General features: G+C 36.8%; 1 protein-coding gene and 2 long non-coding RNA genes across 3 annotated transcripts; 2 read left to right on the forward strand and 1 right to left on the reverse strand.

Moving 5' to 3' along the window:
- The first annotated feature begins 216 nt into the window (after positions 1-216).
- On the forward strand, positions 217-6,293 carry LOC148873817 (uncharacterized). The gene is made up of 3 exons (XR_016097475.1): positions 217-354; positions 431-471; positions 6,170-6,293. It is a non-coding gene; the product is annotated as an uncharacterized LOC148873817 (long non-coding RNA).
- On the reverse strand, positions 3,906-14,793 carry LOC148873818 (uncharacterized protein At4g18490). Its single transcript, XM_088942178.1, has 14 exons — positions 14,600-14,793; positions 12,018-12,087; positions 11,536-11,662; positions 10,586-10,774; positions 9,612-10,418; positions 9,098-9,271; positions 8,878-9,015; positions 7,112-7,309; positions 6,833-7,010; positions 6,577-6,644; positions 6,449-6,488; positions 6,148-6,321; positions 4,194-4,306; positions 3,906-4,092 (listed from the first exon to the last, which is right to left on the reverse strand). Exons 2-14 carry the CDS (start codon positions 12,079-12,081, stop codon positions 4,038-4,040), a joined length of 2,325 nt encoding a protein of 774 aa, XP_088798304.1. The 5' UTR covers positions 12,082-12,087; positions 14,600-14,793; the 3' UTR covers positions 3,906-4,037.
- Positions 14,794-16,795: 2,002 nt separating this feature from the next.
- LOC148873819 (uncharacterized) lies at positions 16,796-19,115 on the forward strand. The gene is made up of 2 exons (XR_016105518.1): positions 16,796-16,968; positions 17,132-19,115. It is a non-coding gene; the product is annotated as an uncharacterized LOC148873819 (long non-coding RNA).
- The last annotated feature ends 3,587 nt before the right edge of the window (positions 19,116-22,702 follow it).

Consider the following 22,702-nt stretch of genomic DNA (forward strand, 5'->3'; position numbering starts at 1 on the left):
ATTCAGGAGCAGAAGACCCTTTTTCTTCTCATCACGAAGGAGCTGCCCCAACTGGGAGCCGTACACTGTATTCCAAAAATATGAGGAGATGTCGTTCTTTTACCGAATTAGTGCACAGAAGCTCAGTGGAACAAGTAAAACTTACTATCTGTTCCTTCTGTCTTAGGACCATTGAAGTATGCCCAAGGTCTATTTCGCAGAGGATCGTAAACAAGTTTACAACCAAAGGCAAAAGGCCACCTGGGTACCAGATTTGATGGTATCAAACAAACAAGAAATCGGAACTTGTCGCCATTGTTATTGTGTTGTCGTTTTGACATTCTTCCATTCTTCCTGCATTTTGAAGAAACAGAGGTATAGGTAAACCCATTTCTGGCAACAGGTATTTTCAGATCGAGGTATTTGTAAACCCAATCTTCCTATTTTGCAGAACAGAGGTGGAAAGGAGATTCCAAGGTCGTATATCTCAAGGTATGCTTTCCAAGCTTTTTTTTTCTCTTCCAAAATTCAAACACCCTTCCTTATCATATCTTTTAGTTCAGATTTATATAGCTTGGATAAAACCTCGAAATTGCTGTTGTGCTGAACGAACACCGTAAGTTGATGAGGAAAATTTGACACCTGAGCATCCAAACTGGAACCTGCACCCAACTAGGGTCTTAAGCTTAATGCTTACTATGTTAAGCTTAACGCTACAAGTTATTTTATCAGTTTAGGCTCATTTTTACTGCACGTGGATCTTGGATTTCAAAATCATATCCATTTGAGTGATCAGGTTCCAGGCTTCCAGCTCGATGTGGATCCTGAAATTTGTAAGATAAAACCCGAAAGCATAAGCATGCACTGATCCAGGCTTGATGTACTGATGCTCTGTATCATTCGAGTATCAGACTGAAAATAGATCTCATATAGCAGTGCACACAGACCCCAGTCAGACCCAATTGTTACAAGTAATGTTGATTCGTAATACCATGGAAGTATGGAACAATGGAATTGATTTGAAATTTTGGATTAGTGAGAGAGAGAGAGAGAGATCATTGAATTTTCATTCCCTTTATCTATTAAAAGATGTACAAGGATCAAATAAATGAAATGTATCATTTATTGGTTATGGGTTGCCATACCAAGCAAGTTCCATCGCTTACTCTACCAGAAAAGAGTATGAAGAAAATAAGCGAGAGGCTCCTTCATCGATCAATTGGAGGTGAAGAAGGATGACACGAACTACCTAAAATCTTTCCTGAGAGACCTCCAACGAACTGCCCTCATTGAATCAAGGCCATAACTCGTTTTCCTCTTACGAGGTTTCCCCATCCAAATCAAACATGGCTGCAAAAGAACATCACCATCGGCAACCGAACTGCATCGAGCTGATGGGTAGATGAGATGGGTAATGTCTTCGAGAGGCCTTCTGATCCTCCTCTTTTTGACTGCATGGATTGAGCTAATCAGGTTGGCAGAAAAAAGAGGGATGTTCTCTTTGTTGTTGTACTCACAGAGGGAGATGGCATCCATTGCCGTTGTCCGGGGAAAGCGAGAGAGAGAGAGAGAGAGAGAGCAGGAGAGATGGTGAAACGATGATGGAGGGAGAGATATATGTAATGGTGGGTAATGGATGTTATTTTGCTTCTTTTTGGAGGGGAAATTCAAGTTTTTTCCTATGATTTTCATTTTTAATTTTAGGGAGGGAGAAGAGAAGAATTCTCAAAATCTCAATTCTGGTTTTCGAAATCACAAACAGAAAGAAAAGCTATTAATGGAGAGAGGGAACCAGGGAAGAGCGGGCGGGAATGAAGATATGCTCACGAGGGGGGGAATTTTGATTTTAAAAACGAAACAAATGCCAGAGGTCAGGTCTTTGAAATTTGGGAGTAAGTCTTCTCTGAGATACTCCTAAGACATACCTAGAAAACCGCAAAAAGGTCGCGCGCGCGCGCGCGCGCAGCAATCAAGAGGAGGGAAGGTGTAGGAAAACCATTGGAGCCAAGGACTTTCAACGAGTCACCAGACTGGAGTAGTCCCGACTCCCGACTCCCGCGGGCCGCGTCCACCCAGGCCCAGAACAGTAGGAACGATATTACGGCCCATGATTTCCCTGTTGGCTTTCGAAACAATAACATCTTCCACATCAGCAAAACTACAGTTTTTATGAGTTGGAAGTTCTTGTTTTGAAAAGCAGATCATTTTTGTTTTTTGATGGAAAGGGTGCTACACAAGGTGGGAGTAGTACGTCCCTAACAATCACTCAAATAAATGAGTCCAAAGATCCATCCGGAAGAGCCCGCAGCCTTTGCAATCCAGTCCACCACTTGATTAGCCTCTCTGCACAGATGCCTATATTGAACTCCACGATTCAACCTAGTCTTCAGATCTTCGCAACCTTTGGTGATGTTCCTCATACTCCACGGGGGATCAGTTTGACTATTAAGGCATGAGATAACCAGACTCGAATCACCTTTGATGATGACAGAACAGGAGTATCCTTAAAGTTTTGGGCTAAATTATAGGCTTCCCATGCAACCCAAGCCTTAGCTGCATTGATCGTAGAGTCACCCAAAACATAGCCCTTGGAGTCTAAAATCTTCCCAAAATGATTTCTAGCAACTGCAACGATCGAACACCAACCATTTCCCGAGCAGGAAGCATCAAAATTTGTTTTGATGGGACCACAAAATAAATTTTCATGATTGTCCGTTCTTTGAACTTCTTTGAACCTTAATAATATTGTTGAAATCCATCCAAGAATCAACAGCTCTATTAAGGATAGCCTGAGGGTGGTCTGATTTATTTTGAAATACTTTCTTGTTCTTGTTCTTCCAGATTTGCCAGAGAATGTGAACAATTTTCTCTAAAACTTTATCCTTTTTGCGAAGAGGATTTTTACTAATTCTGACCCACCAATCTAGAAGATTTGAATCCACCTCTTTGGGGCCTTCAATATTATGACTAACAATCGACCAAATCTCCTTTGAAATCTCACACTTATGGGTATTATCCTCTTCTATACCGCAAAAGCAACAGTCCGGATTGATAGAGCAACCCCTATCTCTAAGTAAACATTTAGAAGGGAGACTATTCTTAAGCAAAAGGAGAAAGACCTTCAATTTCGGAGGACATTCCAGATCCCAAACCAGAAGCGCCCACTTCACCTCATTGTCTCTATCAATGTTCATTTTGCATTTTAATTTATAGGCAGACTTTAAAGAGAAATTACCATTAGTGTTGAAAGCCCAAATCATTTTGTCTTCAGTATCTTTGTGCGGGATAAAAATTGATTTAATTTTATTTCAATCATTTGAGTTCACTAAGCTTTTGACTTTTCTTTCTACCCATACTTTCCTATTATGATCAATAACTTCGTTGACAAGGGTAGTGGCATTACCAATTTGAGAAAAGCAGATCATTTTTGAGTCTGAGGTGGAAGTTTTATATAAAAAATAAATCATCTTTTCTAGTAATGTTGTATAACAAAGGTCATTTATAAAACCTTATTAATACTTTGAAGTTAATAGGCGTATGTTGCTTCATGCAGCTAGTATACACGGTATTCTTTACAAGGCCAAAGAATACCAATCAAGTATTTCCAGTGTATATTTTTGTTCATGTTAACAGAACCCAGAACCAAGTTGTTCATGGTAGAATACACGGTATTCTAGTTTCATCAATATTGCAAATTTGAGCAGAAATGATGGGGAAAGAAGAATAAGTAAATGTGTATGAATCTGTTCATATCATGGATACAACCATTAAAAACTCAGTTACCATTGAAAAAGAAAAGTGTTTTAGACCAATACAAAGTTCCTTAATTTCTTGAAATAGGAAATTGGACCCCAATGCCCAAATTATAACAGGGCAGAAAACTTATAACTGTTTCCTGCAATTTCTTCAGTACATCAAATCATAGACCTATAGAAAGGCAAACTACAAATGCATGAAAATGAATATGTGAAGGAACATGGTTCAAATAGGCATGTAACTTCTAACTTGAGCATAAAATGCAAGGAATTTGTACGTGTTTGCACTGTTGCATCGGCAGATCAACTTTGAAGTTTCCTAGTCATCATGCGAGCTAAAAACCTCTGAATCATATGGATGTATAGAATATGAAAGGAGATACAAGTTCAATTTCTGATTGACAGAAAAATTAGGTGAAAATGATACCAAAAGAAGAATAAGTATATAAATGAAAGGATATTTTCTCATCATAGATGGGATGGTTCAACATCAAAAGATTATTGTTGTTTACAAGAGCTCGGACTAGTAACTCCTTTGCTTCCTCATGTTTCTTTTTTAGCATCCTGCAGATCTGCAGGAATGAAATCAATCAATTTTAAGATTTATCAATAGAAAAAGATAAAGGCCAAGAAAACTAATATCTTTCTTTCTTGCTTGCAACCAATTTTTCTTCTTTATTTTCAGTCATTCTACTAATAAGGAGATATCAGTCTGCATAATTATGCCTTACAAGTTACAAGCAATTTAGTACAACACAAGCATGGATAAAGAAACTAATATTATGCATAAATATTAAAATGATGCTCACAGTTATAATATGGAAGTTGGTTCTAGATTGATCAGGGCAATGAAAAGATAAACGGACTGCCACTGTCTATGAAGATGAACAAAGCTAATTACCAATAAACTGAAGCTAAGTACATATGGTGGATCAATTTTTTGCCATCAATGTAGAAATAAGCAGTTGAAATAACAAAGAAAATGTTAATGCTGAAGCCAAGTTTCTTAGAATACAAATACATGCCTGAAATCAAAGAACCATGTTACTAATATTGAAAAGTGGCTTAGAACCTCCAAGAATAATACTTGACTAAAAGGACAAGCACTTAACCAGAATGATAAGTCGGTTTCTCATTAATGTGAAAACAAGAATTGGATTTCCCAGATCAGCAGCTTTCTCTGAATTAATAAAAATAAAAATAAATAAGGGAGAACTAACCAATTCAAGTAAATTATTGAACACACACCATTGTTTTCTCACAGGATCTTGAGAAATGCCAAGATGATATAGGGGAAAGAATTATTTTGCCTCCAGAAATTTTATTCAAAAAAGGACTGGTTTCATGTGCCAATTGCCTGAGCAGCTGACAACACACTAATAAATACTGGTTATCATATAATCTGGTCCATCTAATTGCAATGAGCAAGGAGTATAACTTACTCATAGTCAAAATAGTATAGAAGGAAATAATATATTTTTCTAGGAAGCTCATAATTTGATATTCCCGATTGAATATCTCAGGTTCACAGTATATTTCTTGATCATTGCTAATATTGAAGCAAACACGGTGCAGCAATATTACCACATCAGATTCACATGTTTTTCACATATCCCACTTGATTTCCATATTGAAAATATGTTCTGTTGAAGCAACCATTGCTCCCATTTTAACTACAGAGAAAAGTAGATCAGGTCTTGATGCTGCTCATTGAACAAAGAAAGAAGCATGAGGGGAAAAATACAACTTCAACACTTTTGAGAATCTAGACTTCTAGGGGTTGAAAAGTTTAATTTACTTAGAGAAAACAATGAGAAATTTCCTTAAACCGGCCAGATTATTAAGTCAATAATTGGAGGTGTTCCTACTTATGTATCCCTGTGATAATTTGTCTCTTGGACACTCTTCCACTTCTATCTAACCATAGTATATATTGTTTATCTTCATGCAGCTAGGTAGAACAATTGTTTTAGTTTTTTGATGAAGAGTCTCTACATGCCATTGGGTAGATTTCAGATATGCTGCTCCACCAAATGATGTATGTTGTTGAAGGAAGAGCATAAACATGAAATAGAGCAGAGTGGGCACTGAGAAAACAATGGACAATATACGTTGAGAGAAGGTTTAAGGAAACACGGACTTAGTAGCAGATTTAGATATGTCATGAACATTAGGTCGATAAAAGCCACATGAAACTTATGAGGGGAAACGAAGGGATACTTATTTGGACGTTTGAGTTGATAAAATAGGATAACCAGATTCTGTAAGAATATCAGTTGACTTTTTCCGTAAGCCAGAGATGAGATTAAATCAACAAAAGATGATCTCGTGTAATATTCAACTCAAAGAATAAACTTTTCAATGAACTGATCTAGTTAAAATTTTAGACCAATAGAATCCATAGTTCACTTACATCTTCAAGCTCCTTTGTGCAGGCTTCAGCCTTTTCAACATTTCCATCATTCTCCAGTACAACAGGAATTAGTTCTGTCAAGCATGCTTCTTGGCAAACATCAATTGTAGAATTGAGGTGATTATAGGAAATATCCTTGGTACAACTATTGACCAGATTCTCAGTTTTGCCAATCTAGGAAAAAGCAGACAATAAGACAGGTAACAATTATTTTGTATCAAAATTCAGCCTTGGAAGTTTCCTGTGATAGAAGCATTATATCTGCAGTCATGAATATATGCATGTTTCTTTTGACAATTACTGGTTTTTCATCATCCTTTTGGGAAGCTTTCAGATGTCTTCTGCAAATTTCAAGAGAAAATTTTTGTTACAGGAAATAATGCAGAAATGTAATTTAACCTCCATAAATATTCAATGGTATTAAAGAACCTGATTTCTCCAGGTGATTCTGTCATACGCTTTAATGGATATAAGTTTACTGGATCTGCATTTGATGCCTGCAAAATTTTGAGGAATGTTTTATAAGAGTATAGATTAAGACAAACTATTTATGAAGTATTACAGCAGTTTTCAGGAAGAAACAAAAGAGTGTAATATAATCTGTAACTTCTTTTAATATGACTTCTTAGAAAATTTTCTATAGTCAACCTTACAGTAGAGAAAGAGAGAGTATTTGAGTACGGACCTCAATTGCTTTCCGCTTCAAAGATGCACTTAACAGGGTTTGTTTCTCTGAGCCAATAGATTGGGCTGCCTTCACTGCTGCTTTTGCTTGAAGTTCAATGCTTTCTTGTGAGTGCTTTAATGCTTTAATTTCTTTTTGGGGTGTAGAAATGGATAGATCATTTTTTGTTGTCATATTCCTATTTTAAGAAGTTCAGTCACTCATCAAATCTTTTCTCACTGATAAAATATTTAGAAAAACAAGGGAAGTTAAAAAGAAAACATGGAATAAGTGTTATACCTTAAAACCTTCAACTTCGAGGAAGTGATATCTGATGTTGTCTTACCAAATTTCATAGGAGAAAGTCTATTCCGTTCTACAGGAATAAATTTTGAGTTTCTAACAGGTTCCTTTGAAATTAGAAGTTTAGGATCGATAGACTTCAGAATGCTAGATTTAGGTGCTGGTTCGGGGATGCTGGCTTGATGAATTTGGGAACTGCAAAGAACTCATTCCAGGTTAATGCAACTCATTTCAAATATGTACATATCTACTATTTATCATATTCATGAAAAATCCAGAACAGATAGTAGATAGACTACTTTTTTTGAAAACAAGAAAAAAGGAAAAAGGGAACAGAAATATATTCCTTTATAGAGAGATAGAACAATGGAAACCCTATGGTTCAAATTTTTATTTTAGTCCAAATAAAATTGAATAATGCAGAGAAATTTTCTCATGGAACTTGGGAAGAAAATATGTTAGGCTTCCTATTCAGCCATTAAAGGAAACTTCATGAAAAGCTAAAACAAGCACTTAAAACCAAGGTTTATATGTCAAGACCCAAATCAATTAAGGGTTTTCTATGAAACAGTAAAGTCACTTTTGGGTCCTGACGATTGTTATATGTAACATAGTTTAGAACATTGCCTAGGCCAAGCACTAGACTAAAGACTTGCCTAGTCAAGACTCCTAATAAACATAGTAGGCCTTAAAAAGTCATTGGTTATAAGGTAATTTTATGTACTGATCTCAATTATGTGCACAAAACCTTAATAGAACTACAAAAATACCTCATTTATGGGTAACTAGGCAATTGCATCCTCAGGGCCCAGGCAATAACTAGCTTTCATATGACAAAAAACACATACTGAGACCTGGACATCTTGCTCATATTGACTATGTATTTATCCTTAAGGGTAGTGGTCTCTGATCATGGTCACAATCTTCACAACTGATTAATTGGAAGCTAAAATATCTTCTTTGTTTCTCATTTAACACACCTTCCAAACATCGAGCCCATAAACTGTAATGATTCTGGAATGACATTATTAGTGATAGGGGTGAGCATTGTTCGGTTAAAACCAAAATACCAAACCGAAAATTTCAGTTTCGGTTTTTTCAATTCGGTTTTTCGGTTTTGGGTAATTTGATTTTTAGGAATTTCGGTTTTCGGTTTTGGTTTTCAGATTTAGAAATTTGGTTAATCCGAATTAACTAAAATTTATTATATAATATGTAATATATAATATATAACATTTAATATATAATATGCTATATATTTATATATTAATATATTATATATAATGTATTATAGTGAAATTCAATTTCATAATATATATTGTAATATATATATATATATATATATATATATATATATATTATAGGTTATAATATATAATATTATATATATTAATTAAATTCGGTTTTTAACCGAAATAACCGAACACTGAACCAAAAATTTTGGTTCAGTTATTTCGGTTTTAAAATTTTCGTTTTATTCGGTTCGGTTTTTAACCGAATAAACCATGCTCACCCCTAGTTAGTGAGTTATTGCAATCCCATGCTACTAAAGGTTTGGTAGAGTATATATTAATGGGGGACAACACCTAATTGTTATTCAAGAAGTACATTTATCTTGAAAGGCAAATTATCCTTATATATTAACTTTTATCATTATATGCAGAGATATTGTTTGTCTTTTCACTAGGAGTGTGCCAACAGAATGCATCCAAATCAATCCCATAAACATGTCAAATCAACACCTCCCAGTATAGATGCCTTACTTGGATGCATTGGGATCTTTATCATGCTTTTCACTTTCCTGTATAATAGGTATCACTTTTGTTAGAGTTACGTCATGTGACTTTGAAGTGGCAACAATTTGATTCCCAAGTTGTGCATCATTGGAATTAAATTCCTGCCTGCAGAATAGACATAGGAGAAGATGAATCGTTTGAACCCTAACAATAACAATGGTTCTAGCAGAGAAAAACAGAAAACCACCTTCCAATAGGACCATGACACTCAGTTCCCATTTTGTTGTCACTGAGTGGAACAAATTTTGTTTGTTTTGAATGCAACTGAGATTCAATTTCCACTGATCTGTTGAAAACCTTCAAGTCAATACTACTACTTCCTTGTTCTTTCATTTGCATGGACTTATCAACCCTGGGTTCACTGTATCAAGTGAAAATGAAAACAATTACACAATACTTGACCAGACATGCTATGACCAATGGCAATAGCTTTCTCAATACAATTTAAACATTACTCACTATAAATGTTAGACTTATTTTTCACTTTCTGTTTATAATTAATATCATTGTGTATAGTCAGATCTTTCCTAGGTGTGAACACAACTTTCTATTGGTTAATACATCATAACAGCATTTACAGACAGAAACATTCAGGTTTTTTCACTGAATTGTCTAAGAAAATCTTATTTAAAATTGTAAATAAATGGAAAAAATATTGCAGTAAAAGATAACATAATCACAAATTTGTGACTTCAGCTTACATCTGAACTGGGGCCAGATGAAATTGAGAAACTGAGTTTTTGTTGTCTCTTATAACTTTGTCAGGCAACATCTTCTGTGAGAGGCTTGTAATAGAAGAAATTCCGATATCTAACTCACCTTCGACTATTTCATCCATAGATTTACTTCCCAAGGTAACATGTTCCTCTACCTCCAGTTTTTTCCCAAAATTAGTGGCAGTTCTCTCCATGCCTGTGCTTTGTATTGCAGGTAATGGCTTATATGAACTTACAAGGTTAGGTTCTGATCTGGTGACCAGTTTGAAACTACCATCTTGATCCCCACATGGATTATTATTTACTTCCAGATCTGAGGAACAAACCTCAGCCTGTGCTTCTGCAACGTTCTCCTCTATTGAACCCTCAGCAGAGACAGAACGGAAAGATGAATTTTGTATAGTTTGAGCATCTGGTTCCTTGGTGCTCGTCCTTTCTGATTGCTGGCTATGTTGATCTGTATCTTGTGCATTAATGGTTGTGTTTTTCTCTGATGAAATTTCTACACCACATGACATATTTAGATTTCCAAAGTTTACACAGGTGGAAGGAGCAGCACTAGTTACAAGATCCTCAACCAGTGTCTCGAATTTTGAAATGGTTGCCTTCTCAGATTGTAACTTATTATTGGCATCAATTTTTTCAGAAAAATCAGTACTTGAAACAGAGTTGCTTCCAGAAACTTGATTCTTCTCATGACTAAATGAAGAATCAGATCCCTTATCATCTCTGCATTTATCAAATTTCTTTTCCCTTCTCATTAAGGTGGAATCCAGATCAAAATTGTCCAACCTGAGTCTCAGACAAAAACATCCAGTAAAAAATGTGCTTGTTAATCAATAAAATTTCACTTTACATATTCACTGACTTCTTATACTTGTATTAACTTCAAATTAGTGTACTAACTGTATGGAATATAGAAATTTCCATAGTCCGTGCAAAAAACATAACATACATACTCATTAAAATCAAAAGTGAAGGCAAAACAATCTTGTTTCGCTTTGTGTTTTCCATCAACAAATTCATTACTAGATCCTTCCTTTGGCTTCTCATTCTTCTTGGCTGGACTGGAGAAGTCCAGATCTGGCATATCTACTTTGAAGGATGATATTTTGCTAAAATCTCCATCAAGAGCAAAATCCATGTCCCTGGGAAAAGAATGATTATTCAGTATAATACAGAACAGTGTATTTTTTCTTTTACATTTATGTAAATATCCACAAGATGGTAGAATAGTTATTCCTATCCAGGAGCATTTGATCGAGGATTCAAAAAGAACATGCTTTACTTTTATTCATGTGGAAGTGCAGAGAAAAAGGGGGAAACAGAAGAAACTGTCCATGAAGTTTGAGTTATTCATTTGCTAAATGGCCACAGGTAGTGCAGTGGTAAAATATCGAGCTGAAAAGGATGAGAACACAGGTTTGAGTCTGATGGTGGCCACATTGTGCAAAAAAAGGGCAAAGGTTAGATCTGTATCCAGTCCACCCCTCCCAAAACCCCGGATCATTGGGACAAACACTGGGTAATGGTCATTTTAGATCATTAAATGGATATAAATATGATTTGATCATGAAGTGGGACAAAGTTCCTATCTTCTAAAAGCGCAGCCCAGTGCATAAGACACCCATCAATGTGGGGTCTGGGGAGGGACATATGCATTCCACCTTACCCCTGCACATACAGAGAGGCTGTTTCCAAGATTAGAACCTGATCACCTAGGTCACAATGGAGAAACCCAACCAACCATTGTGCCAAGGCCCACCCTCTCCTATCTTCTAAAAGATATAGCAAAATATTATAAATGATAAATTTCTTTTAAATCATATTTTATTCATGGAGGGTTAAATCCTTAGCCATCCAGTTATAGAAAAGAACTTTTATCTGTACAAAGTTTTGAGAAACTTACAGTTTATCAAAGTTGAAGCTTTTTTTCTTGCCTTTGGAAGCTGTTTCACAACTAAAATCCATCCCATCATTCTCTGCCACAGAAATTGATTTCCAGGAGCTGAGGAAATCCTTTCCAAGATCCTCATCTGTTTCAGCCAGATAATGAATATCCCACTACATGGTTCACTTTTTGAAATTAAAAGGTGAAAAGGCTTTATAACCATTGTTGTTGTGGTATCCAAATGCTTAAATTTAAGTGAGAATTGAAAGAATCAATATGCATTCAAACACATAATCTCTTTGGTGAATTACTATATATATATATATAACAGTGACAACTTCCTCAAAGCTAGTAATGTCAGCAAGAAATAGAGATGCGCACACTCCCTCCTCATCAATTTGTCTACAGATACTGAATTTCTATGCAAGAAAACGGAAACATGGAATTGTTTCTTCTTACTAAATCAAAGATCATGAACCAAAAATTCATGAAAAGCATACCTAGCAATGAACTCTTCTTTTGTGAATCAGCAGTTGAAGCAACTCCCTTTTGTGATTCCACCATGTAAACCTGTATAGATTGATCTTAGCTTGACTATTGCATCCATATAAGAATATCAAGTAATGGGGCTATTTTGGAAATAATAATATCTATCTATATGTCAAAACTAGAAAATCTGTCTGGGGAAATAAACTAGAGGTAAAGAAAAGAAAGATGCACGGTACATGAACAATGATCAGATCCACTAACTCTAGCGGTGCAACTAGGGTTGGGATCGTCGGGTTGGGTTTGCAATTTGTTAAATTTCCAATGGGCCCAAACCCTAGGCTGAGCCCAATGCAATTGAAACTCTTCAAGTCGAGCAACCCGACTTGCAGCCCTAACTGAGAGTAATCTAAGACAGTCTCAGATGACTCATAAGGAACAACACTCCATCTGATGCCACTGATCTGGATAGCTACTTCATCTATAAAACAGATACATTATCTGCAAGTGCAATGTAGTATCATTATCACTATCTGATAAAACAATGTAGTCTTTCTTTTGATTCAAATACAGATACATCTGTTGTCATGATTTTGGCAATATATTTAACCATGATTAATAGATTCTGAGATTTACTTTAGGAAAAAAAACTATATAAGAATATTCAACAGGCTTCAGAAATAGAATACATGAGAGAAACAAATGAAATATGTCATTTGTAAAACCTTCAAGATGTGCGTTTCTAAAGCTACCATCTTTAGGAGGAAGGAGAGGGAATTCTGGAGCAAGACCAACGGAACATATATTTCAAATACTCAAAAACTTAGTAATGCTTTTAGATCTTATTTATTTTTCATCTTTACAGTAGAAAACTAGACTTTCCCGGACTGATAAACTGTTATGATTCATTTGTCCCATGTTGGTAGTATGGGATGCTAATGTGAGGTATCCCACATCGGTAGAATGGGATGCTGTTGTGGGGTATATATGTGCTTGGGTTCCCTCCCTCTAACAGCTAGCTTTTAGGGGTGAGTTCTCCTAAGTTACGTATCGAATGGTATAGCCTACACTATGCCTCCCAATTGCAATCGTGCGGCGCAGGTGGTGATTTCAGTATTGCAGTGTTCGGCCGGGACTAGGTGGACTAGTGCAAAGCCAACCTGCGTGGTGGGATGTTACGATTCATTTGTCCCATGTTGGTAGTATGGGATGCTAATGTAAGGTATCACACATCAGTAGAATGGGATGCTGTTGTGGGATATATATGTGCTTGGGTTCCCTCCCTCTAACAGCTAGCTTTTAGGGGTGAGTTCTCCTAAGTTACGTATCAAATGGTATCAGAGCCTACACTATGCCTCCCAGTTGCAATCGTGCAGCACAGGTGGTGACGTTGGTATTGCAGTGTTCGGCCGGGACTAGGTGGACTAGTGCAAAGCCAGCCCGTGTGGGTGCCGGGACTGCGGAAGCGTGGTGGGATGTTACAATTCATTTGTCCCATGTTGGTAGTATGGGATGCTAATGTGAGGTATCTTACATTAGTAGAATGGGATGCTGTTGTGGGGTATATATGTGCTTGGGTTCCCTCCCTCTAACAGCTAGCTTTTAGGGGTGAGTTCTCCTAAGTTACGTATCATAAACTGCCAAACTTTATACTACTTATAAATGCTTCATTGTCATAGCAGGGAAGTTGTAGTTGATACTCCAGCACAAGAAAAGGAGATTATCAAGTTTGAATGACAACAATATTTGGGAGGGAAATATATTTTGGCATGACACACCTGAAACCAAATTAGACACCACTACACTCATTTGAAGCAGGGCATATGACTAAGAATGAGGGATAATAAAATTCATTATTTTACAAAATCCTGCACTTCTCACTTAAATGATAAAACTAATACCAGGTTTACCATATATCTGCAATTATATGATTGATAGAGTATCTAATTGCCTCGTAGAGATCCCTCTGAAATGATTCCATCTCTATGTTGTTGAATGGTGCAGAAATATGGTTAGAAGACACGATGAGAAGAAATAAGAAGCAATGCAACATGAAGCTTTTCCCTAATAGAGAATTTCAGTTTTTAAGGAGATTACAGTTAGCAATCTCAGAAACTTGCCTATCCATACACAAATGAGAAAATAACAAAAATCAAGAAGTACGAAGAATTTGCAGAACAATAAAAGATCAACAAGAATATTTGCTGACGATATTTTATATGTTTGTGACTCAAAGCAACATTGCTTCGTTCAGTACTGAGAAAATCCAATTGAAATTCGTTCAAACTCCACGGAGAACTAGAAAGATCGTTCATATCAAAATGATTCAAGAATGCAAACAGATTATAGAAGATGCGAGAGAATTCACCAGAAACCATTCAAATTCCAACAGATCTACGAAGTAACAGCAGAAAGGGATTGAAACCCAAAATTAACAAAAAGAAGAAGAAAGAAAAAAAAAAATTATATCTCAAAGACAGTATTTATAGTTCTATAGCTAAAATCTTCTTTTATTTTCGCTACTGAAGCATTCCAAACTTAGAAGATCCACAGATTAGTTCAAAACTAAGCAAGATGAGTGAAAATATCAACATACCAAAGTAAATTTTCTCCAAGGAGAGTGAGAGAGTTGAGAAAATTTTGCAGCCGTGAATCGAAGAAACTCGCCTGGTATTGGCGTGATATGAGAAGAGAAATCGCGACAGCAAGTAAAACGTTGGCCGATCCTCTGATACTGAAGTTCTCAACGACCAAACGAGAAGACAAAAATGGCGCTGAAATTGATTTTCCGTTTGAAGTTGGACCAACCCCGGTATTTATAGTCGAATAGAGGCAACAGACTTGTCAGGAGTCCGCTGTTTAGAAAATCGGAACGGACCGATCGAACCGGTTGAACCGTAATCAGGGGCCTTGACCGGTTCAGTCACATGCTAAGAACTGTAATTCATAAACAAAATCGATCAAAACCACTGATCGGCCGATTTAACTGGGAAATTAATGAACCGGTTCTGTTTTATAAAACCGCCTATTCAGCAAATGAATGGGAGTTTTAAAATGTTAATGGCAAGATTGAACCCATAACCTTCTCTCTGTCATCTTATTGTCATTAATCCATAATTCTTTAATGTATATGTTTTTTTTAAATAAATGTAAATTAAGAGGCTTGAGTCATAATCATTTACTTTAAAAATTAAAGTTTTAACTATTTACACATTATAGTCAAATACAAAAACATTTGTAAAATATTTAACTATAATACCGAAAAGACAATATATTGGAAAAAACTCAAAGCTAATCAAGGTATCATAAGTGAGATGATAAATCAGGGTGGTATTGATCAAAATTCACAGAGGTGCTTGATCAAAACAAAACTCTTGTGATATCATGTCTTTAGTATATCATATATTTTCCCACTATATATAATATTTATGTATTTACAATATATATTATGTCATCACGATTCAATCTCCAATTTGATCATAATTGAGCCTCTAACCCGATGATGACATCATCAGTTCTGGGGGATGTGCCGTGGGATGGAGATGTGAATTCCTCTAACCCATGAATCTCTCTTTTCCCAATCTATGTTCTATCTAATTTTAGGTCTCACATGATAAATAGTCGACCAAGCAGAGCATGGTAAGATTGGTTAGTGAAGTGGGAAGGGGAAGACGTAGAAAAATAAATTTAAGGATTACATCAGCGCCCCACATTCACAAACATCTCTCATAATTGTCATTAAGATATGTCCCAATGAGACGGGATCTGCTCCTCACAAATAGGCGTCTCACATGCACATCCACTGCTCCCATTAATATTCATGGGAGATGTTCCCAATACATGATAGGATGTGTGTGTGAGGCGCCCGGTGTGAGGAATAGATCCGATCTCATACAAGGTTGAAGTATATTGTGAGGCACTGTGGGGCACTCCTGATGTGAACTCGAAATTTTGGAAGCGGGACTTAAAAATTACATATATCGCGGGGAGGTATTGCGAGATATCAACATTTATCGCAATAAATGTTCTTAATAAAAAACACATCGCGATAAATTACAACATTTTGGGAAGAAAACTATGAAAGAAATCTTATCGAGAGAAATGGGAAAACTATTTAAAGAGGGGGAGAACCGAGGGGCATGGGCTGAGGGTGCTTGCAAGATATATGGCAGAAACTGCAGCAGCGCTTCAACAATCTCATATTGCTTTCATCATCTCCGAGTCAATCTATCTTTGGAATCAATATGTGGATTTTTCAGGTTTTGAGTTCGATTCATGATGAAGCGAGTATCTTTGTTTGCCTCTCATGGAGATCAATCTCGCTTGTTCTAGTCGTGATTGATTTCTATTAAATTAAGGAGTAGAGACTAGGGGTGAGCATAATTTGGTTAAAACCGAAAAATCAAATCAAAATTTTGGTTTTGGTTTAATTGATTCTGTCTAATCGGTTTTTCAGTCGAGTTCAGTTTTGTTATTCGGTTATTTTATACTTCAGGTTTCGGTTTTCATAGTTGATGAATTAGTTAACTGAAAAAATCAATTTAATTTTATAATTATATATTTTTAATATTATTTATATCATAATTTATAATTTTATATTAATATATTATGAGCATTGGATCATTATTTCATTTTCATTAGATGGGACTTGCGAGTACAAAACAATTGTGGTCCGTATTTCATATCGTATTTGCCAAATTTCTAAAAGAAGCAAAACTCAAAAGACAAGTAAACGATTGGCGGGTGTCTTCCTTAATCAATCTCTCTATCTCTAATCTCTGTAGATTGTATTGGCTATTGGAAATTTAGAATATGAATAGGCTGGTCTACTGCTGCTGAGTGAGGGTGTCTTCCTCAATCGGTCAATCCTCCTGTCCTATCGATTGCCGAGTGTCGCAGCTGCCGCCTGCGTCTGCTATGCTTCTGCATGAGACCTAAGAGGCTAAGTCTTTGAGACCCTAAGACGTGAGTGCGTCTTGCATCTTCCTCCAATTCTCTTAGTCTTAGCTCCTTTTATTCTGTAGAACCATCTTGCATCTTCCTCTAGTCCTCATGGCTCATTCTATTATGATTTTTAAGTAAGACTAAGTTTTAGTTTAAGAGAGATAAAGAGTTACTATTCGTTCAGGGCCTTCAAGTTCAAGCGTTCACTTCCAGTTGCAGCCTTAAAGTTATAGGTATCTTCTTCTTCTCCTTTGTTTTTGATAGAACACAAAAGGCTAGAAGTCAAAAATCAGAAATTTATTTTTAGCTTATTTAATCTTAATTCTTAAATACATACATAAATATATTGACCTACTGAGTAACCGGTATACATGTTTTTGATCAGTCACTGTATTGTGTTATTTGTGTACATCCTCTGTTCAACCCCTCCTATGCAATAATAGAAATGGAACTTGGAAGTTTGTTGGTATGGCAGCATGGTTGTATGGATAGGAAATGGAGATTCTTTTAGTCTGCAATCCCTTTGGTAGTTCTATGAGTTGTTCGGTTGGAAAGAAACTCAATCATGTTTTAACCGAAATATTCGAAATATCAAGTATTGGTGAAATGAGCCTCAGGTAGTAGGTTAAATAATTTTGGTTTTAACCGAAATATCCAAAATAACCTAAAAAAAGTTTTGATTCAATTTGATCGATTTTCACATGTTTTGGTTTCGATTTGGTTTACCATCTTGTTAAATTTGTTTTTAAAATTCCGTTTTATTTTTTTTCGTTCAGAACTAAAAAAACCGAATGCTCACCCCAGACTAAAGTTCCATGGCTTATTCAAACAAGCGGCAGGAGCAATATAGAGCTGATTATACAGCTTTATGCGATGACTTATCGATCAAAATCTTCTCTAAGTTTCCCATCAAATCTCTTGCCAGATGTAAGTCTGTATCGATAGCATGGTGTCGTTTAATCTCCTCTTCTCCTTGTCAAACAATTCTTCCTACAAAGATGGTCGATCTCTTCTTCTACACCTTCAACAAATCTGAACCAATGATCACCTACATGCATATTCTCTAATCAGATCCTTGGAATATGTTTCTCTTTCCGAAGAAAAACAAATTGCTGCTTTGAGTATTGAAATCAATAGTTGGACCCTCAATTTCTTGCACCATTCTAATATTAATCTTCTCAACTGCTGCAACGGGTTGTTTCTTTGTCTCAACATGAAATCCCTATACTTCTCTTCTCACCTCTAGGCAACATATTATGTTTGTAACCTGATCACTGCTAAATGGGTGGCTCTACCAAATCCTCCAAGCCCCAAGCTCTCCACCATTACCACCGCATTGGCTTTTGAACTAAGAGTGTCACCTCATTACAAGGTCATTCACGTGTTACAGAATTACATAGAACTACCAACAGTGAGGCTGGAAATCTTCTCTATTGAGATAGGTAGATGGGTGGAGTTTGAGTTCTCCCTTCCATGAGCCCATTGGTAATTTTTACATGATCAAACTTTTTTATATGAATGAAGCTTTGTATATGGTAGCTCGCCCATTCCTCATTGTGTAGTTTGATCTCTCAAGGATGGATTTATAGGGTTCATCTGGACACCTGAAGGGTGGAGAGCACTGCACCCTAGACATCTTTTGATGGGGTTTTGTTGGGTGTGGGTCGCCCACTCCACCTTTTCATGCTCCCAAAAAGGAGTCCTATCGTGGAAGCCAAAAAGGCTCCCACCTTTTTTTATTTGTGTGTGCTTCCATTTCATAACCATTGAAGTGAGAAAGAGAGAAGAAAAACAGAGAGGGAACTGAGGGTTTTCTAGGTTTTGAGTTTTTGTGAAGAAGAGTAGAAAGAGCTGATTTCTATTTATTCAAGGCCAAGCTCGGATGTGTTTTCAAGTCAATTCTTGATTTGATTAAGTGTTGTTCAAAGAATCAAGAATCTCACTCCATTTCAAATTGATTGTTTCTCCCTTTCTTCTTCTTAGTTTCATATTTTCAGCAACTTGGTGAGATCCAAACCTTTGTTTTTGTTGAATCCACCTTACATTTGGTGATGTTAATGTTGTACTTGTGAGCCAAGGATTATTTTCTTGATGTTTGTAAGCCTCTAGTTGCAACTAGAGAGGATTGTTGTACCCATTAATTTCTGAATTAGTGAAAGATTTTTACAGACCAAAGGTCCCATAGTTTTTCCCTAGTTTTGGGGTTTTCTACATAAAAATTCTGATGTGCTATTGTGTGGTGATTTCTATTTGTATTTTAGTTTATCTGTTGTCATTATTGTTGACAAACCCATTTTAACACAAACTTAGGAGAAAGTTTCTTTCTATATATCCTAGAATTGCTTTTCACACTCATTTCTATTACTGTAGTGTATCTTCCCCAACAGGCTTGGAGGAAATCCTAGATTTATTTTAGGAGCTTCTGGAGGGCATATCTACTGCACCTTCTGTGTTGGAGATCAGCTACAAGTTTGGATGCTTGGGGATTGGGATTATAATAATCTATAGGTGTTGAGGCACTCTGTCAGCATAGAAACCATTGGTGCACAGTAGTATTCCTTGGGTTTCAAATTTCAATTGAATCCGGTGGCTTTTCATTCAAATTATTCCGATGTTGTGTTCATTGTGTTGCCTGGGAAGATCATTTGGTATCATCTCAGTGGTGCAAGGAGTGAGGAGTTTTGCAGTTTAATCCCCCAATGTGTTCAAGTGGAATGTGCTTACCCCTTTTCACCTTTCCTTATACATTCTTTTATCGGAGATGATAGTGATACCGTTGTCGTCTGACTACAAATCTTGATGCTGCTTTGGTAAAAGTGAAACCTATTTGTTCTCTGTGACTACTAACTAGTCCATCTGTTTGTTGTTTCAACCTTTTCGAGTCCAAACTCTGAAGCAAAGAAGCTCTCTAGTTTTCAGTTTTATTTTTTTTTCTTTTTCCACGTAGCCATGAATTCAAAATTGAGATATGAGAATTATGGCCCCTATGTATGATACCATCAAGAATATTGTATTTCAGTTATGGCCCATTTTATGTGAGTATGTTCCCGCGCGTTGGACCTTTGTGCTCAGGGCCTCACCCATTGGAAATGCGAATTTTCCCGATAAACCAAACAATTATGTTCTTGCATAGTTGTAAGAGATGTTTTCTTGGGTAGAAAATCTCATTTAGCTATTTTGTTAGGGAAAATCTATGATAAGACATATACCTTATGATTGGTTACAACTTACAAGTTTTTCCGGTATCATATAGGTTGAGTTGAAAAATCATATCGTTGTAACTTGTAAGATGGCTTCTAAAACAAGAGATCTCCATTGAGACCGATAGGAGGTAGGGGTGCAAGTCGGGTGGGTTGGGCCGGGTTTATGGTCAACCCAGGTCCGATCCTAAAATTTAGGCTTAAGTCCCGAGCTCGAGGTCAAGCCCAATTTTCTCAATCCAAGCCTAGCCCGCCCTGTTATTTGATGCATTTTGGTTGGGCTCAGGCTCGGGCTAGACTCAGGTTGGTCAGTGAACCCATTCTAAAATTATACATATATAAATGTATTTATGCAAATATATATATATATATGTATGTATGCAAAATATCTGTACAAATATTATATATACAAATATGTATGTGAATATGTATGCAACATTTACATATATACATATATGTATAAATGTATATAATTGGGCCAGGCTCGAGCCAGGTTCGGGCTACCTAAGGGCTAGGCCCGAAAAAAAAAACTGTCTTCTTGACCCTGAGCCTAGCCCATGTAAAATTCCAGGTTGGGCCAGTTTGGGCTCAAGTTGGGCCCACCCAAGTTGCACCCCTAATAGGTGGTACGACTTGGGTGTGATCATGGCTGGGCCCGACTGAGCTTTGCACCTGTTATAAGGGTTATAGTCTGGGCCCAGTTGGGGCAGGCCTGAATTCCAATCCTGAAATTTATGGGCCTGGGCCGGGCCTGACAGAAAACCTAATTGTACGTTCCCTAATGTTAATGATGATTTTGATGAGGTCAAGCTAGTATTTTTGAATGGAGTCCCTTACATAGAATTTGATGAATTCGGATTTGATCCTCATATAAGTGTCCTCACACCATCCCCACAGCCTTTTACAGCTACGCATTGGGAACATATCCATACTTGTATATTTTTATTCATAGGGGAAATATTTCTAATGCATTGCTACAAGGGATGAGGAAAGTTTTGTGAGGACCAAATCCAATTTCAAATCTGATGTCAAGAAGGTTACTTGGCTAATTGAGTTGCTTTAGAAGGCATCCCACAATATTTTGTTGGGAGCTTTTTAGATGGCATCTTCACTGTGCCTATAGGTGGCATCGAACCGGTGACTTAAGGGCTCATTTGGTTTGTGGGAATGGAGGTCTGAAATTGGAATCAGAATGGGTCATTCCAATTCCAACTGTTTGATTGGCATTCACCCATTTGAGGGAATGGTCATTTCCTCCCCTCCCTTGGGAATGAAATCCCATTCCAGCTTATTCCAATTCCCATTCTGATTCCTGTCTAACCAAACAGACTATGGAAATAAACCATTCCTATTCCGATTCCAACTGCCGACAAAACAGACCCTAAGTTTGGATGCTCAGGAATTGGACTTCTGATGTATGGGTTTTTGAAACAGTCTATATGCAAAAAATGCACTTGAGTAGCATCCTTGGGATCTACTAGCCTTTGGTTAAACCTTCTAGCTTCCGCTCTGGATTTTGAGATTATCTGCTTTGATATATTGGCTAATGAGAATGCACAGACCAATTGATGGTGGCTCAGTTGTTAAGGTCTCGCGCAGGTTGTAGTGGAAACTTGGGATCAAATCTCTTTGTGACCAGGTCTCTCGCAGGTTCCGCTCTGGATTTTGTCAAAATTTTAATGGGCCCAACCCGAAGCCCAAGCCCAAAACAATGTAAACTGTTAATTTGGGCCAACCCGAGTTGCACTTGCACTTGCACCCCCAAGGGCAGCTAATCCAAACCATGACGCGCACCAACCAGTTACGATATGAGTTTATATCTTGTGGAATTCGAACTCTTTGAATGGATTGGATGATATCTCTGCAATTGCAAAGAGAAAAATTAATACATGACATACCATAGATTTGAGTCTTGTTAAGCTCAACCCCATTTTGTAGTTTAGTACCTATCTCCAATGGTTGCATTCTGCACTTAGCGAACAGGTCAAATTTTTGCTTGAAAACAAAGAAATTCATAAAAACAGATGCATGGTCCATGATCACGTGGTTCGATCCAATACCGTAAACACAAATATATATTCAACCACTCAAATATCCTGCTTGCCTTTGACAAGATTGGCTTGGATTTCTATCTGATTAGCAAAACATCAAACTCTACGATTCTCTTTCACTAAGATAGGATGTACTGTACAAATCGCTGAGCACACCAGTCAACTATTGGCAGATATCCAATTCAATGTCATTGCCTAGGTTTTAAGCTCACTAAAAACAAGTTGGACAGTCTTTCCATCACAGATTGATACACCCAGTTATGCAAACAACATTTTGTTTACTGCAGATCCAAACTCTTGCTACTTGTCAACAATATATATATATATATATATTAGAGAGAGAGAGAGAGAGAGAGAGAGAGAGATGGCTAGAATCTGAACAAAGTGAATCCAGATGCCAGCATATGTACCTTGTGCACCATAACCAGTCATTCTAACACAGGCATTGATCTTAAGATGTCATGACATCACCAAATATGTGCAAATTCATTCTAGAAGTCCGGA

The sequence above is a fragment of the Nelumbo lutea genome, chromosome 1 (genome assembly GCF_056320005.1).
Source record: "Nelumbo lutea isolate HS-2025 chromosome 1, American lotus-T2T, whole genome shotgun sequence".
NCBI classification, from domain to species: domain Eukaryota; kingdom Viridiplantae; phylum Streptophyta; class Magnoliopsida; order Proteales; family Nelumbonaceae; genus Nelumbo; species Nelumbo lutea.